At 52.3% G+C, this 17,663-nt stretch overlaps 2 protein-coding genes across 3 annotated transcripts; both read right to left on the bottom strand.

The window, feature by feature from the left end:
* Nucleotides 1-638: 638 nt before the first annotated feature.
* ASB10 (ankyrin repeat and SOCS box containing 10) lies at nucleotides 639-8,138 on the bottom strand. 2 transcript variants are annotated; one of them, XM_065751649.1, is made up of 5 exons: nucleotides 7,745-8,138; nucleotides 3,357-3,624; nucleotides 2,298-2,802; nucleotides 1,119-1,232; nucleotides 639-953 (listed from the first exon to the last, which is right to left on the bottom strand). In XM_065751649.1, the coding sequence occupies exons 1-5, from the start codon at nucleotides 8,040-8,042 to the stop codon at nucleotides 768-770; spliced, it is 1,371 nt and encodes a 456-aa protein (XP_065607721.1). In that variant the 5' UTR covers nucleotides 8,043-8,138; the 3' UTR covers nucleotides 639-767. The 2 variants fall into 2 exon arrangements, with proteins under 2 accessions (XP_065607721.1, XP_065607722.1); XM_065751650.1 differs by lacking the exon at nucleotides 7,745-8,138 and adding an exon at nucleotides 4,790-5,090.
* A 7,590-nt stretch (nucleotides 8,139-15,728) lies between these two features.
* On the bottom strand, nucleotides 15,729-16,721 carry LOC136058324 (late histone H2B.L4). Its single transcript, XM_065751666.1, has 2 exons — nucleotides 16,602-16,721; nucleotides 15,729-15,965 (listed from the first exon to the last, which is right to left on the bottom strand). Exons 1-2 carry the CDS (start codon nucleotides 16,719-16,721, stop codon nucleotides 15,729-15,731), a joined length of 357 nt encoding a protein of 118 aa, XP_065607738.1.
* Between the last annotated feature and the right edge of the window lie 942 nt (nucleotides 16,722-17,663).

The following is a 17,663-nucleotide window of genomic DNA, read 5'->3' as shown; positions in this document are numbered from 1 at the left end:
CCTTCACCTTTCTCACAGTGCAGCAGGAGCTGTGTTTGTCCCTGCACTGAGCTGTCAGATGTTGGCTGGGGACATGCTGCTCTGTGCCCAGGAGAATGGTGCTCCCAGGGCATGCTTCTCCTCACCCCACATCCCTGGAGCTGGCACAAACACTGCTCTAAGCTGCAAGGCCAGGCAAATCTAGACACTGCACCTGAATGGAAAGAGTGCATTCAGGAGGCTTCAGCCTCATGCTCACCACTCTTCATCCCTGGTCTTCAGAGGAGTGGATGGATACACACACCTGAGTATATGTGCTGCTGTGCACAGCTGACACATTGAGGAGCTGGGACACTGTCTGCAAGGCAGGACAAAAGTGGTAGGCTGGTGTTAAATAGTGTTTAATTCCAAACAGCCTTGTGTACAAACTGTAAACATGACAAAAGATACGATCCCAGCAGATGCTATGACAGCAGAGCTGCCTGGGCTTGGTTAGAATTTGTAGGATTGGGATAGGAGGGCTGATAGCCTACAACAAAGCTGAGATCAGTCTAGTACATTCCCCACTCCACAAAATGCACTGATCTTCATTTCTTGCTTTTCCTGGTGAGTCTGGAGTTCATCCTGGTTAGCGTGGGTGCACAGAGTGCTCCAATAGGTCCGGGAGGCAGCGCACAGGGATGGCAGGGACAGCAGAGGGGCTGGCACAGAGCAGCAGGAGGAAAGGGATCAGTGGGAAGAATGCAACATCTGCACAGAAAGACACAGTGGGATGTAGGGCCACACACTTAGTAGAGAACATCCTCGAAGCTGAGCAGCAGGAAGCGTTGCAGGGCGCTGGGCAGGTGCAGCTGGGAGAGGACCAGGAGCAGCCGTCCCTCCAGAAAGGCCCTGAGTGCACAGCGAGCCAGGTGCTGCAGGGAGCGCGGCCCCCGCTCCAGGGAGAACAGCGACTGGTAGAAACGAGGATACTTCTGCAGGGAGAGAAGAGAGGGTCAGGGACGCACAGAACACTCGGTCCCACTCCGGGATCAGAGCTGAGCCAGGTGGCCCCATCTGCCCCAGTTCCCGGTGCACCCCTCCCACTCACTGCCCTGCAGGACCTCCCAAGCCCCATTCCCAGACCTCCCATCCCTCACCTGCACAACTTCTGCTGGAACCGCCGACACCCACTCCTCGGACACACGCACGTGGTCGTAGCAGTTCATCAGGGCCTCGATGGCTCGCGGGCAGGCATTGCAGTACCGCAGCACCTGCGCATGGGAGGCAGCCGATGCATGGGACCCACAGCCCTGTGGGTCACACCCTCACCTCTCAGAAAGCTGCACCTGCTCAAAGCCTCAGTATTTCCACACCTGTACTGTGTGCATGGCTGCTTTCCTACAGGGTCAGAGCGGGAACCACGTGGGGCAGGGACTGGCACCACTCTGCGTGCAGCAGGACTGAAGCACAGCACCTCTGGTGGGAGGTCCACGGGGCATTCAGGGCTGCACTGTGCTGAGTGAGGCTGCAGACAACCTTTGCCTGTATTGTGTGTAATTGGAGGCCCAGCACCATGCCCTTGTGAGCCCCAGAAAGGGACCGTACACATTTGGTGTGACACAAATCTCTGACTTGCATTGTGTCCGTGTTTTCACAGCACCCAGAAGTGCAAGAGACACACTGTGATGGTTTCCCTTCCATCAGCATGGTCTTGGGAACATGCAGCACCCACACGTGTCTGTACCCAGCAGAGCCCCACAGCTCCGGGTCCCACTCCCTATGGCCCAGGCCAGCAGTCACTGTCAGAGTCTATTCTGGCTGTAAGAGTGATCCTCATTATCTGGCGTTAATAGGAGATTAATTAGTGTTAATTGTTGATTTTCCTGTATTTTCCCAAAGGGGAGAGCAATCTGCTGATCTCCGGGCTGGGTAATTATTGCACTGCTCAGGAATTAAGACAGGAACTTAACCCTTCATTTGCTGGTGCCTTGCAGAGGAAGTATGAGCAGGAGGATACATCTCAGGGAGGAGAGCCAGCACCTGAGAAGAAGGAGGGCAGTGCCTCCTGAGGCAAGTAGTTATAGAAACTTGGCAGGGACTGTCCATACAGCTGAGCAGATAGGCGCTGGAGAACCCCACAGGAGAACATGCCCCAAGGAGAAAGCTTGAGAGAATCCCTTAGCAGTAGCAGCCCTTCCCTCTCCTCCAAGCCCTGGGAAGAAGCAGCCAGGCCAGCAAGTCCAGAGCACAGCTTGCTGTGTCAGGACCACCCTCCCTCCCACTGGGGCCCTGATGCCACTTTCTGCCCTTCCCGCTGCATGCCCAGCCACACACACCTTAAGGAGGGAGCCAGGCCAGATGCGGATGGCCCCATAGTTGAGCAGGGTCCGCACCACGAGCTCAGGATGGTGCTCCAGCTTGTAGGCAGCTGCCTGCAGGATGTTGTGTAGGGCTGTGTTGCCGCTGTAGTTCATGATGTTGACATTTGCACCCTGGGCCAGCAGTAGCTCTGCTATCTGAGCGTTGGCATTCTTGCAGGCCAAGTGCAGTGGGTGCTGATGGTCCCTGTCAGCAGCGTTGACGCTGGCACCGCTGTCCACCAGCAGCTGGCAAACCCTGTAGTAGCGCTCCATGTCCTGGGCGGAGTGGGGCTGCGCGCAGGCAGCGTTCAGCGGCGTCTGCCCCTCCTCGTTCCTCGCCTCCAGCTCTGCTCCATACTGCAGCAGCAGCTGGACGTGATCGGTGAGGCCGTGCCGTGCTGCCACGTGCAGTGCTGTGTCCTCCTCCTCCTCCGTCCGGCTGTTTACACAGGCACCATGCTTCAGCAGCTGCTGAACACACCTGTGAGGGTCAGGGAGACTCAGTGACAACCCCTCCTCTACAGCTCCTGTCCTACCTGCAAGCCCCACGTCTTCTCGTCTGCACCAGCCCACAGCTTTCACATCTCCCAGGGTATCCCCGGATCACTGCTCCTCATGCCTGGAGCAGTGGGTTGAAGCCAGGACAGGTGGAGGGCAGAGATTCTGTTGCCCTAACACAGCCACCTTTCCTTCCACGGGTGCCTGATAAGTGTCAGTACACCCAGGGTCTGCATCCACATCCATTGGCACATTCACAACTCGAGTTCCACAGCATTACCCATCAGCTCTGTGCTGCCAGTGGGCAGCAAGGCAGCAGTGCCACATTCAGCTGCATCAGCTCTGAGAACCATAGCCTGCAGTCATCTGGCAGGCATCAGAGATGGCTCCGGCCCAGGAATATGCAGCCAAACCATGCTATGCATCAGCCAACTGGCTGCGTCCACCAGCCCACCTGCAGGTGTGTGGAAGGACCACTTCCACACAGGGTGAGGCTCAAGGAGGGGAAACCCCCTACTCCCCTTGGGCAGAACTCACTTGATGGAGTCTGGACTCTTGCAGAGATGCAGAGGCTTGTAGCCATCCTCAGAGACAGCCTCAGGGTCAGCACCAAAGCTGAGCAGCAGGCGCACGCAGTCGGCACTGGCTGCCACGCAAGCCTCGTGCAGGGCAGTCTTCCCCCCCGGTGCAAAGTTGACGGCAGCACCCCTGAGCAGCAGGAGCTGCAGGCAGTCTGTGTAGCCCCGGCTGGCTGTGATGTGTAGTGGTGTGGTGAGCTCTTGCTCGTAGCTCAGAGACCACAGTCCTGCAGAGAAAGGGGAATCAGGGAGCCCTATCCAGCCCTGGGCCCAGAGCTTCCCTGTTCTGAGGGTACACAACGTACCTCCTCAGATCAGGGTTTTCCCTCAAGGGACTCTCTTCCTCCCAGTTACCAAAGTCTCTGTCTTGGGTCTGGCCTGCTGAGGGCACAGGACTGATGGGATTTGGCTGAGGCTGTATGCCATGCTTGCCCCAAGGAGCAGGAGTCCCAGGGCCAAAGCTTTTCCCAGGGCTGGGCTTCCTGCAGCTCAGCTGAGCAGCACAAGATTTCTGCTGGCAGGACCACAGTGGTGAGGAGCCCATGGGCAAAGACAGGTCTGAGAGCAACAGGGTGGCTGGGAAGCACAGCATGCATGAAACGCCACCGAAGAAACACCAAAAGGCAGCAAAACAAACGGTTGCTGGAGCAGGCTGTCACTTACACAGAAAAGCCCTGAGCATGGCACAGGCAAGCATGCTTCAGCAGAGATGGTCGTCCAGGGCCTGTAGCAGAGGAGCACCTGAAAGCTGCCAGTTCCTAAAGATGCTGACCCAGCTGGAACCACTGCTGAGCTGGTGCAGTCTGCAGGCACACAGCCTGCAGCTGTTAAAGAAGAGCTCTCCTTCAATCATGCTTTCCGCTGCCTCTCCAGGCTGAGCTGGAGGGCCATGTGTCCCAGACCACACGAGTATTCAGGACTGCTTCCCTCTTACCTCTTCTTGCAGGGACAGCACGCACTCAGTTGTTTTTACAGGACTGGGTTCAAACTGAACCATCTCAGGGACCCAGCACAGAGCTGTGAAAATTCCTCACCCATGACAGCTCGCAGAAAGCACCAGGAGCCCTGCAGCCAGCTCAGCTGCACAGAGAGCACAGGTTCATGGAAACAGGCTATGGGAGCACAACCTGGAGCCTGAATTTCTGTGTCCAGGGGGGGAACCTGGAAACTTTCCCATGCACCCGTACGAGCACCAGGTACCTAGGGCATACATCACACTCCCAATCACACGCACATAGGGGCACCCCAACACATCCCAGTACTCACTCCCATCCCCACTCTTCCACAGCCAAAGCAGCATCCATAGCACATAACTCTGTGTCCTGCAGCAGAAGCAAAGCTCTGAGCTCCCACCCAGCAGCCCTGCTGCAGCTGCCTGATGCCCCTGCATACTCAGCCCACGGAAATTGAAGCGGTAGTTCCTCCACTCCTCCAGGTCACTGGTGTCAAACACCGCGCTGGGACTCAGCCGGTGCTGAGGGTGGCTGAGTAGCTCAGCCACCATCCCCTGCTCCCCTGCCAGCAGTGCCTGCCAGAAGGCCTGAGCTGAGCCCTCTGCCTTCCGTGTACAGATGGGCTCCCACTGCTCATCCCCTCTGCCCGTGGGGCTGCCCATGATGCAGAACCCAGCCCACAGAAGGAGCCACGGCAGGACTCACTGCCTCCACAGCCGGGCTCTGCGCCTGTGGCACAGCTCCACCAGTGCCCCGTGCCCCGCACCGCCTGTCTGGGAGCAGGGACATGTCACATCCCTGCTTGGCCAGGGCTGGGAACGGCTCAGGTCTCTCTACTATTTTGGGAAGCCTCGTGATCCTGCAGTAGCACCAGGAGGCAAGGAAGAACTTCTCCCCCAGGTTGCAGTGCTTCTGCATCCTGCTGGACAGGGAACTCCTGCAGCACCAAACCACAGCACGTGGGGTAGAGGAGGAGGAGGCAGGACATCACCGACAGGACAGAAAGGGAACAGCCTCTGCTATCACTCCGTTGCTGCCTGTGCCGCAGCAGCACAACGTAGCTGCCACGCTGCTGGCCCTGTGCAGCACTGCACTCATCCCCCTGTGCTGGTCCCACCCAGACTGGTGGCACCAGGAAGGTTTCTAAACAAGCAGCAGGAAAGTTATTTCTTATCAAAGCTTAAAGCCAAAGCAGCAGTAGAAGTAGATCAAGGGTAGAGAATGGTGCATAACAAGTGAGAACACAGAATGTGATTATCCTTTAGATCTCTTCCTACATTTCCCTGAAATTCAGCCTTGCACAGAGCTCTTACACAGTTTAAGTTCTGCTTTTTTTCCCCATCCTCTGAGCATTCCTCACTGCTGTCCTTTCACCCTAAGATGGCGTTTTCCCTTCCCCAATTCCTGCACAAACCCATCCTGCCCCTTCATTGCTTACAGAACAGTGCTTCGCCTGCAGTACCACATTTTGTTCAGACCACATTCTAACAGACACTCCAAACTTCTTGAAAGCCCAGGCAGGTTTAATCCTGTGTCACACCATCCAGATCATGCAGCTAAAGCTAACTAAATGACACCAACAACAATTATGGGAGACCAGAAGAGTATAAAATGGGAAACCTTACCCTCCTCAACAATGGAAATGACTGTGCTCTATCCTGATATCCCAAAGTGTTCTTTGTCTGTGCAGACATCACCACCAACAGTCCGTGTACAACACAGTGCGTGAAAGAGTAAAAAGCAGGGAGCCCTTGGCACACTACCTCACCTCATGGGACTCCTGATATCCCCAGAGACATAAACAAGCATCTGGTAAGAGCTTGAGTTCCCCAATCCTAAAAGCACTGTCAGGGAGACAAAAGGTGATGCGAATCAGTGTCAGGAGCACTGCACAATTGACACCTCCTCTGGGCTTCTCAAAATATCAGTGGGGAGGAACCTCGGAAGCACCGGGTGACCAGGGCCTATTTTAAGGGCATTGCTTGGCACGTTCCTGCACACTGCTCGTGTGGTTCAGAGGCACGTGGCCGAGGGCTCAGGTGTCACGTCTGATGCATTCTACATTACATCTTTGGTCTGGGCTTGGTGCACAGACTTGTTTGGTTGGGCTGTTCACATTGAATCTTTGGTGATAAGACCCATTTCTGGGTGACGAAGTTTTACAGAAGCTGCTCTGTTTTATCTGAGACACAGAATTTATAAACAGGCTGACCTGCTGCAGAAATGCCTGCCAGCCCAGGACAGAACAAGAGCTAAAGCACTTGGGCAAGGTACAACACAGTGTGTGGACAGGAGGAGAGACCAAGGCTGACCAGCTCCTGCCTCCCAGCACTCAGACGAGCTCACTCCTACTGTCTCTCCAGTCCTTCTCCAAATAGAACTGTTTGACAGTGCAGTGAGTGTAAACACTACATGTGAAAGAAAGCAAAGCTAAGGTTGGTGTGAATGCTTCTGTTCTGGAGCAAAGCCACTGCCAGCAGTCCTACAGCAGCCCTCATGTGGCTCCCAAAGTTTGGTGCAGGATTGCAATGGCTGTTTCATGCCTGGATGTCACAACAGAACTGCGCTTGGTCCCCAGCAGTCACATGAGGCTGAAGCACAGCTACACTCATTCACTCGATTCTGTGATTCCTCAGCATGTGGGCTGAGCTGGGCCTGAAGAACACCGCTAAGACCTCTGCTGTCCTCAGCACATGCTACAGCCCCCAGTTCTGAGCGAATGGGGCAACAGACCCAACCTAAAATACAAGTAGGAATAACATCCTTAAACCACCTGTGCTGTTTTCACCCAGGCACACTGTCCAGCCACATACACTTCACTTCTATCCCAGCAATCTCTAGCAGTGCTGTCACAGAATCACAGAATTGTAGGGGTTGGAAGGGACCTCTAGTGATCACCGAGTCCAACTCCCTGCCAAAGCAGCTCCCTAGCCCAGGTGGCAGATGTAGCTTGAACACCTCCAGAGAAGGAGACTCCACTACCTCTCTGTGCAGCCTGTGCCAGTGCTCTGTCACCTGCACTGTAAAGAAATTCCTACACGTTTGTGCAGAACTTCCTATGCATCAGTTTGTGGCCATTTCCCCTCATCCTATCACCATGCACCACTGAAAAGAGTCTGGATGCTTTCCTTCCCTGAGAGCCCTTCCAAGAACACCAACTACATCACTTCCCAGCAGACTTGCCTCTGGCCACCCAAAAAGCCAGCTGCAGTTCATTGGGATTCTCCTTCCTCACCCTGAAGTCTTTTTTCCCCTAGGTCCCTCTTTCACCATCCCATCTCTGTCACTGGGGATTCCCCTCAGCAGTTTTCTCAAGTGCCTGCATCCTTCTTCTGCTCCCCATTCACAGCATTTCCCATCCCCTCCCCTCAGCGTTCCCACTCCGCACACCCACCAAATTTCCTGCTGGTCCAGCGCAGCTCCTCACCCCTGGTCTCAATGATGAGATTGATGGCTGTGCTCCGGGTGAAGTACTTCTGAACCATCTCCAGGTCCCCAGTGAAGAGCGCGTTCTGCACCAGCAGGTCCCGGCACTGCAGGGGCTCCATGCGGCCAACCCGGGACCTCTGGGCAGGCACATTGTGCTCAGGGTGGAGGTACTGGGGCCGAGAGCACCTCTGCCGGTCCAGCTGCTCCCTGTCCTGCTGCAGTGAGCGCTGCACAGCAGAGCTGAAGGCAAAGGAGCAGTCCATGATGGGGAGCAGAGAGGACAACTCCAAACCTCGCAATAAAACTGCTGCAGCCAAGTGTTTCTTGCCTCAGCCTGTGTCCTGTGCAGGTTGTTCCTGGTTTGCAGCTCCCCAGCATGGAGCTGGGTTTGGGCACAGGCTTAACTCACCCCTGTATAAATAGTCCTGCTTGGCAACTCCCCACCACCTCCCATGAGTTTATTTTCAGCTGCTGGATGCAATCACCAGCACAGACTGGGTGCAAGACAGAGGCTGCCTCGGGCTTCTCCCCATGGTTTCTGGTTCACCCTACAGAGCCCCTGCTCTGTACTGTACCCCCACCTTGAAAGCAAGGGAGCAGAGACTAGACTGGTGGTGCAGAGAGTGGTAGAACAGGAGTGGTGTCAGAAATCATTTGAGATTGAGTACTGAGGTCCTCCCTTCAGGAAAACCTATGAGGGTTAACAAAATTCTCCCAAGGTCCATGTGCTACTCTGGGAACTCCCACGAGCACGAGGACAGTGAGGCAGCCTGCCCCCCAATGAGCACGGGCTGAGCCCTGGGAAGGTCAGGCTGTTTGAGGTCAGCCCAGTTCCCTGGCACTACAGCAGACAGACTCCTATGGGAACCTCAGGATGTTGGTAATGCCTTTAGGTTTCCAGGTAGCCTGTGTCCAGCTGTGCTACTCACCTCCAGACACAGGAGTCACATTTGGGATACCCAAATGCAGCCATTGCGGCTTGTGATGAGGTAAGAGGACAGATCTTGTTAGCCATGATGTTGCGGTGCCTTGACATAGGTTTGAGACCTGTGAAATGTTTTTAGTCTCAGATTACTTCCCCATAACCAAGCTGTTAATTTCTGTGCCCTGCCAACATAACCTTCCAGCTGGGCAGACTCTGAGTGTCAGCAGCAGCCACTCATCAGCTGCTGCAGGAACATCAGCCATCCCCTGCAAGGTGCTCCATGCTCATCCCAGTCCTGTATCTGACCAGAGCCTGGAGTGCTGGATGGCACAGTGAGACACCACCAGAAGCTCTGCACCCAGAGCACACTTCTCAGCTAGCACTGCTGCACAGACTCTCTGACCTCCTGTACCATACTGTCCCTCCGCAGAGAAAGGCTCTGATAAAAACCACCACATTGGCCCAGCAGATGTCCCTCTTGGACTTTACCATCTATCCCACAGAACAACCACATTGTGTCACTGGTTAGACATGGGGCTGAACTTCACTTGCGTCCCTTTCAGCAGCTGTTTCCAGAGCAGAAACAAGAACTGGGTAAGAGCTGGGGAGCCCAAAAGCCACAATCCAGTCCCAGGTCTGCTGGCTGCCTTCATGAGATGGGAAACCAGATCCCACCACCACTGCACAGATCAGCAACACTGTTGAGCAGTGCACACGCTGCCCTGTTATGGCTTGTGTAGGTCTGGGGACACAGGCACGGTGTGGACATATCTCTAGCCCCACTTTCACAGTCACAGAGCCACGTGGGTTGGAAGGATCCTGAAGGACCATCAAGTTCCAACCCCCTGCCACAGGTAGGGCCACCAACCTCCAGGTCTGGTACTACAAGAGGGCCCCATCCAACCTGGTCTTAAGCACCTCCAGGGATGGAGCATCCACAGCTGTGCTGGTGCTCAGCTCCATAGCAATCCCACTGCAGGAACTGCAGCTCTTCCCCCCACAGCACAGCAGAACACGGGAGCTGCAGGGTCTGACACCTGCAGAAGACAAGTGCATAAGGCTGGTAGAGAGCAGACACAGATCTGTATTGGCCATGAAGGATAGGACACCTGGGAGGCAGTGCCACCAGCAGCCAGCCCTCACACACTCCCACCCCAAAGAACAGCACCTGGCCATGTCCCCTCTTCTGCTACAGAGGGCACACCAAGCAGCCTTACCGAGTGCATTTCTCCCTTTTGCCAGGTGGAAGCAGCCATGGTGGGAAAGAAGAAACATTAGGAGCATCAGAAAGAGGTTGTAGGGGGAGCGAGCAGTGCGCGTGTAAACGAGCTTGTAACGAGTTTGTAATATGCATGTGTGGCATGGCCCGCGCAGCGTCATCACAATGGCATAGGCACTTTCCCGCCTCATTGCCTCCCAAATGGATTTTAAATATCATTCTGAGGACACAATTATTTAAAACGCTGAACTAAACACTCGCTAATGGGAAAACCGCGTGTGGCCTGCAGCAGCCATTCCTCATGGGGCCACTCTACCAGTGTCATCCTCTCCTGCAGCCCTACACCCTGCATGGGGCCACAGGGAGCATCCCCCTCCCTCCCACCCAAAGACCATGCAGGGTACCTCTAGCTGGTGCTTCCATTCCCATCCTCAGGCTGCAGAGAAGCACTGCTCTGTCCCAGGCTCTTCCACACCAGGACCCTATAGACCCCAACCACATCTTGGAACACGTCAGGATCCAAGCAGGCAGCAGTCTCACAGTATTCCTATATGTCTGGCAGGAGGCAATGCAGGGCTTGAAAAGGCCATTAGAACAGGGATGCCTCCTGTCCCACATTGTTATCTTGCCATAGAATTACAGATATTGGTTAATATTTACTTGTTCACAAGTTAATTTTGTGAAGATCTTCCCACCCCCATCCTGGACAACGGAGATGAATGAAATAGCGTTACTGTTGGCTGCATCCAAGACTCCAGAGTGAACAGAATATGAAAAGAAACAACAAAGAAGGAAATAAAGTAATTGAAACAGTCCTTTCTGGGGAGAGCATAGTTGGAGGGCAGCACCAAGGGTGCCACAGCTCCTCAGCCCCTTTACAGTGGGGTATCAGGCACAACAAAGCCTCAGACAGCAATGTGTGCTCACGGGGGAGTGTCTGTCTGCTCTTCAATCATCATCCATCTCCCATCCTCTGGCAGGGATTCTGGACCACGAGTTAAGGACTCGCCATTACTCAGAGACAGCAGCCTGTCTCAGACCAAAGCAGAGAAGGGAAGGGACATAGACCTGCTCCAGCTCCACACTCCATCTCTAGCAGCTGAGCACAGAGCTGATGAGAGTCACTGTCCCTTGCTGTGTTTGGAACCCCGGCTGCACTTCAGAGGTTCATATTTTAACAGCTTTGGCATCATCAGAGCTATCTATCACCAGCTTGTTTTCCTCTGAGTGCTGAACCATTCCTGCCTATGCCATTTGGAGCAGCATCTAATGATGCACCAGAGCAGCCACCTGGCAGCACTGCTGCCAAGGGACACAATAACATGGGAAGAGCGATGCACATAGGTCTGCAGATCAGTGCCAGCTTCCACTGCCCAGAAAGTTTCCTCCCTCCAAACTTGAACCATTACAAACATAGATGCTCTGCCCTGTGGTCTCCTGCCCTAAAGGGACTGCTTCTGGCACACAGGCATTTGCAGTTTGGTAAGAACAAAGCAGATGGACATAGGGCCAGTGACATGCAATGTGACAGCACTGCACCGCAGCACTGAGAGTTCATGGGGAGACTTGCAAGGGTAAAGGTAAACTTGGAAGAAGGCAGTTACATGGATTTCAGTGGTCCTGAGGCTCTTTGGAAGAGCACCTGCATGGCTCCAAGTGAAGGTATGCTTTTTACCAGCTTCTGGTTTACTGTTACTGTGACCAGGTTCCTTGCTGGTTGGAACAGCTTACTCCCTCCTCCCATAGTAACTTCACGGAGACCTCACCTGATGCAAAAGAGCACCAGGGCACAAACAGGCATAGAGCTATGAGTCCAATCTGTAGAAAGCTGAGCTGTGAAGCTGTGCTCACAAAAGCCTCAGAGAAGCACATGGTGTGGTCCCTCAAGAAAGGAGGATCTATGACATCTTGTGCAGGTTTATCAAGGCAGCCCTATGTGTCTGTGCTGTGGATAAACAGAGAGCATGACCCTTGCATAGCACCCTGCTTGTAGGGAATGCATAAGAGACTGTATGAGAGTCTTGGAGCAGAGCTCACTATTCCAGGACCAACCATCTCCCTCTGCTTCTTGAGCCTGGAGCATATGTGCTGTTGCCCCTTCCAGATTTGTGAGGAAACAGATGCAGGAGGGACATGGGCCCAATCACCAAAGCCATCTTTCTCAGCCTCTATGGAATAAAAAAAAAAAAACTAACCCTTGGGGTTAGGGTTGGGGGCTGCACTGATCGTAGTACTGGACAATCAAGCATTAAAGTAAGACCAGTAAAGCCTTACTCCTCCAGGGCTCACCCAGTACTAGAAGCTCCACATGACACCTCCAGGAGACAGCCACTCTTGCCTCCCAGCATAGCAGCACCTTACCCACGGCACGCAGTTACTTGCTGAGGAAGCCAGGGCACCACGGAGGGAAAGTCACACAGTCAGAGGCATCTGCTGGAAACAGTGCAGCATCCGCCTCCTGCCCACGCTGCGGGAACACGCGTGAGATCGAGTAGGCAGAGAGAGTCACCTCCAGGGCACGAGCAGAACTGCAGCTCTGTGCTGGTCCTGAGCACTCTCCATTCCACAGAAAGCTCAAGTGGAGATTCTTTGGTTAGGGAAACGCCAGTGCTGCTGCCGAGGGGTGGACACCGGGGTATAGGAAACAAGAGGACGTCCCATGCAATGGAGGCACAGCTCACCTTCGAATGAAACTCACAATACAGCTCTTTGGCTGGACACTCCCAACCTGCTTTCGATGCTGGGTCTCCCCAAGAGCCTGGATTGCAGACAGCCCAGCCACATCACTCTGCCACCTGCCCCAGCTGCACAGCCTGCAGCACGCCTGTCTGCAAGCCCTGCGTGGAATTCAGGCTGCACCCCAGCCAGGTGGGATGCTGCTTCACACCTGCTCTCCAGACTCACTCCAGCTCCTTCAGTCAGGGTACTGCAGGAAGGAAAATAGTGCATTTTTGATGCTGTCTCCTACAGTCAAGGGAAACAGCGACCAGGACAACCTCATCCCTCTTTCCTCCAGCCATTCCCACACCAGAGCGATGGAGCTGGGGTGTTCAGACAAGGTGTGTTCAGTGCTAGTTAGCACTCAGAGAGCATCACACACATCTTGTCCATGGCCACATGCACCAGATTGACCACAAACACCAAGACAAGCACTGTTACAGCACACATCTCATGAAATTCAACATTCACAAACTTGATAAAGTCTAGAACTATCCCATATACCATCACCCCAGCTCCACCACAGCTCTGGTTCCCCCTGAGACTCCAACCCCCATTTTGCTACAATTGGAAGATCTGGGAATAGGAGCAACCAGTTCCACCATCAGACTGGCAGAGGAGCTTCACTTCACCCCAGCAGGGAGCTGCTGAAGGTAGGAAAATACACAGAATCTACAAGTTCCAGAAGGAAAACCCTCTTTCTGTCTCCTGCCATTCCAGCTCCTTTCCACACACTCCCTGGAAGGGAAAATTTCCCAATAGGAGGAAAAAAAAAGTTTGAAAATCGCTTACAAACTGAAGAAAAACCCTCTACCCACCACAAACTGTCCAAGTGACACGAAGGGATTTGGTCCATGCTCTGACTGTACAGATGTATGAATGCTATGCTGGTAACTTGTGCAGGTGCAAAGAGGCCCAGCATAGAAAAGTGGCAGTTGAGGAAAAGCAAGAGGTGTCTTAAAGACATCATAAACTTTTGCAGTCAGGAACACAAACTGAAATAACAAGTTGGGAGAACCGTGGAAGGATCCATCTTGTTTCCGTGAACGATCCCCACTTTCAGCACATAAGCCAAGCAGTCTCTTCTTGTCTTGTTGGCTTTCAGACACCATCTGACCATCAGTCCATTTAAACTGTTCTGATGAACACAGGTCAAGCTGCCCAAAAATTATGATGCAGAAGTTAAATACATTTTTTGTGTTTCTACACATTTACTTGCAATATTTGCTTTTATTGCTGCTTCAAAGTGAATACCAATTCCTGCAGGACTCCACAAGAGGAGTCTCCATCAATAATCTGTGATAACTCTGAGAAGTGGGGAGCCAAGAGATACCCACCTGCTACTGGGTGCTCCAGATGACTTATAGAGCTAATTAAGACAAGACAAACCACAAACAAAAAATGGCAAGCAGATGCCATTATCTGTCAAGATAATTTGGTAAGATCTTCTCTCCATAAACCACTTCAATTACATATGTTCCAATCTTAGTTTATTATCAAGAAAGTCTTAAAGCAGAATTTATTCTGTCTGGAATGAATACCAGGATAACTGACCCACACTTCACTATCCTTCTCCAGAGTGGAACATTTCCTCTTCAAGCAAGAAAATATTGGGAGTACAAGAAAGCATATTCAGAGCAGAAGCTGGGGAAGCAGGATAAACAGCACGAGAAAGAAAGGCTGAGAGCCAAGCACACTCCAGAAGAAAAGGAAAACAAATTCAAGCAAGCTGCACGATGATGACCCTGACTGGAGGAAGACTGCGTGGCCTGGAACCACTCATGACCCTGGCTGGATAAGTGCCTGCAAGGGTAAGGAGCGCCTGGGGAGTATTTTATTGACATATAAAGGCGGGTGGGAAAGTTACAAGAGAAAACTTGTGAATATATATAAGGGATGTTAGAACCTGTCATAAGCGATTTGGATCATCCACATCTGAGTTTGTGCCTCACGCACTGCAGAAGTACAGTAAGAAGTCTTTATGTGACACTTGCTGTTATTGCAGACATACACATGTTCAAAGAGGTCACTGCTCTGCTGGCACTGCTCAGACGTTATGAACATGGTGACCTGGAACTGTTAACCTCCATTTAACTGCTATTTAACACTTTTCTTACAGTTAAGTGGGTGTTCTTAGTTTTTTTCTGTTGCTGTTTTTTTTATTATCATCATTAAAAACCACAAATTTTTTTAATAAGTTTGCAATAAATGTTTTTTTTTTCCATCTACTGCTTGCTCTGTCACCCCATGATTTTCGTTCTTTATATGGAGATGCCTGTAGAATACACATTTACCACCTACAGAAGTTTACACTTTATGCTGATAGTCAGCATTTTCTATCTGCCATCTGCACTACTGTTTTTAAGCCTCCTACCAACGCCCCAGCCTCAGCTGTCTCTGAACCAGGTTTGATTCTCAGGTCAGCTCTTGGCTCCCCTTCTTCAACAGAAGCCAACTGCATGAACAGTGGACAAGCTTTTGGAAAACTTAAGTAGTCTTCCTCCCTTGATAATAACTGGATAGAAAACAATTTTCCTCCTTCTAAGTGTGGTATCAGCACAAGCTTTCCCCATCTGCTCACCACGCTTATGATGAGGACAAGCCTTTAAAGAGCAGCCAACTGCCAAGCCCGGTGGATAGCTCATCCTTGTGCACTGCGCTGGGGTGAGACCACAGATAAATTATTTGAGTTGCAACAGAAGACACTGTAGAACATCTAAGCATCGCTGGCTTTTACCCAGCTTCCCAGCTGCCTGCCCACACTGAGATTTTCACATCTTAAAGAGGAGCAAGTGAAAAACAACTCAATCAATGCTAGTGTGATAAGTTATAGCAGATGTGTGCTTCATCCTCTTCCTGGATCACCCATTAAGATCCACCCAGCCCTCCAGCACCTCTCAGAGTAGCTGGCAGCACTCTAAAACCACACTTCACCTTTCTGAACAACACTGCCCCTCCTGCTCTGGTTAGGACTAGCAACTTGTACTCTTTACCCTTCGGAAAGGCCCAACAGCAACTATGCTGTCCTCATGGCACCATGACAGACCGAGTGCAGACAGAGTAGGAAGGCTTTATTGCAACACAGTGTCACTTGCTGCTGGTGTACTTGGTGACAGCCTTGGTGCCCTCGGACACGGCATGCTTGGCCAGCTCTCCAGGCAGCAGGAGCCGCACGGCGGTCTGCACCTCTCGACTGGTGATGGTTGAGTGGTGGTTGTACTGCGCCAGGCGCGATGCCTCCAGTGCCAGCCGCTCAAAGATGTCATTGACAAAGGAGTTCATGATGCTCATGGCCTTGGAGGAGATGCCCATGTCAGGATGCACCTGCAAGGTGTTAATGAAGCACTGCCACATATACTTACCACCCAACAGGCAGTAGGGCTCCACTAATTGTAGTAGAATGGGGCCACTCCTTCACCCCCAGGTAGAACTAGTGGTGACCATGCATCTCACATTGCTGGCCAGTCCCATTAGCCTAAAGAGGTGTCCTATGGTGTAACACTGACATAAGCCTCTGTACAGGCCCTCAGGGGCAAGGGCAGGGAATGCCACCCTGCTTCAAGTCACAGCCAGCTCTCACATGCCTTTCCTCCTCTCCCCAACAGAAGTTGTCCACGCTCAAAGCTTCCAGAAAGAAAAAATATGTCAGTTCTGGATCACAGGGCCAGCAGCAGCTCTTCCTGCCCCAACAACTCTGCTTATTTAATGCCTTATGCAGTGTCATGCACCAGAATTCATTCTCCCTAGGAAGCTCTTCTGATCTGGAATTCTCACATCACCTGCTAGAAGATCCCTTTCAACTCCCTACATTAGATTCAGCTAGGGCTCTCCTGTACTCTCTATGCTCAAATTCATTTAAAAGCAGATTTTCCTTTCTTCTCCTTTATAGGATTAAATGCAATGGACAGAATTAATTTCACATGCAAAGCAGCTCTTTACAGAAGAGAAACAGTTACTCACCTGCTTCAGTACTTTGTAGATATATACTGAGTAAGTTTCCTTTCTCTTAGGCTTCCTCTTGGACTTCTTGTCTCCAGAGGAGGAAGCATGACCATGCATCTTCCCACTTTCTGCACTCATCTCAGCCTCACTCAAGGCAAGCTCTAGCAGAGCAATCATATACTGCCATTGGGCTGGTTTTATAGGAGGGCCCCAGCCCCTCACCAGCCCCAGGTGCAGCCCCTGAGGGTGCACATCTGTGACTGATGATTCCCCCAGGCAGGAAGCTGGCCTGCGAGGAGCTTGGAAGTTGTTGACTGAACTAAACCTTCAGAGCTGAGAAGCTTGAGGGTAACATGGGCAAAGACACAGATAAGAGTGGCAGTGCCCTGTTCATGTGGGTAGACATACTGGAGAAGGTATATTTCTGGGTACATCCAGGGGCTTAGAAGAAAGGATTCCTACTTTAGTGGAAGGGTGTAGGTCAAAGTACTCAAGACACCGCTCCCACAGTCAAATGTGTCGGGCTACCACTACAATGCAGAACGGGTGATGCAGTCAGTGGATGGTCTGTGAGTGGGCTTCTAATGGAGTGATAGCATTTTAAGCATCCCAACAGTCAGCATTCAAAGAACCATTGAATTGCCAAGGTTGGAAACATCATCCAATCCAACCATCCACCTATCATTAATATTTTCCCACTAAACCTTATCCCTCAGTACAACATCTAAGTGTTTCTTGAACATCCCCAGGGACTTCATCACCTCCATAGGCAGCCTCTTTCAGCACCTGACCACCCTTTCCAAGAAGAAATTGCTCCTAATATCCAACCTGAGCCTCCCCTGGTACAACTTGAGGCCATTCCCTCTCGTCCTATCACTAGCTATGTGGGAGAAGAGGCCGACCCCTGGCTCACTACCACCTCCTTTCAGGCAATTGTGGAGAGTAATAAGGTCTCCCCTGAGGCTCCTCTTCTCCAGACTAAACAATCCCAGCTCCCTCAGCCGCTCCACATGAGACTTGTGCTCCAGACCCCTCACAGCTCTGCTGCCCTTCACTGAACACACTCCAGAGCCTCAGTGT

Source organism: Cyrtonyx montezumae, unplaced genomic scaffold (assembly GCF_038088225.1).
Source record: "Cyrtonyx montezumae isolate F1298 unplaced genomic scaffold, pur_monq_1.0 scaffold_79, whole genome shotgun sequence".
NCBI lineage: Eukaryota > Metazoa > Chordata > Aves > Galliformes > Odontophoridae > Cyrtonyx > Cyrtonyx montezumae.
This window is presented reverse-complemented; position numbering and strand designations above follow the sequence as displayed.

Excerpts from the sequence above, each read along its gene's own strand:
- ASB10 (XM_065751649.1), bottom strand. The coding sequence starts at position 8,042 with ATGGACTGCTCCTTTGCCTTCAGCTCTGCTGTGCAGCGCTCACTGCAG. Across the intron at positions 2,803-3,356 it reads AAGAGTCCAGACTCCATCAA|GTGTGTTCAGCAGCTGCTGA; the intron begins GTGAGTTCTGCC and ends TGACCCTCACAG. Across the intron at positions 954-1,118 it reads TTCCAGCAGAAGTTGTGCAG|AAGTATCCTCGTTTCTACCA; the intron begins GTGAGGGATGGG and ends CTCTCCCTGCAG.
- LOC136058324 (XM_065751666.1), bottom strand. The coding sequence starts at position 16,721 with ATGAGTGCAGAAAGTGGGAAGATGCATGGTCATGCTTCCTCCTCTGGA. Across the intron at positions 15,966-16,601 it reads TCTACAAAGTACTGAAGCAG|GTGCATCCTGACATGGGCAT; the intron begins GTGAGTAACTGT and ends AACACCTTGCAG.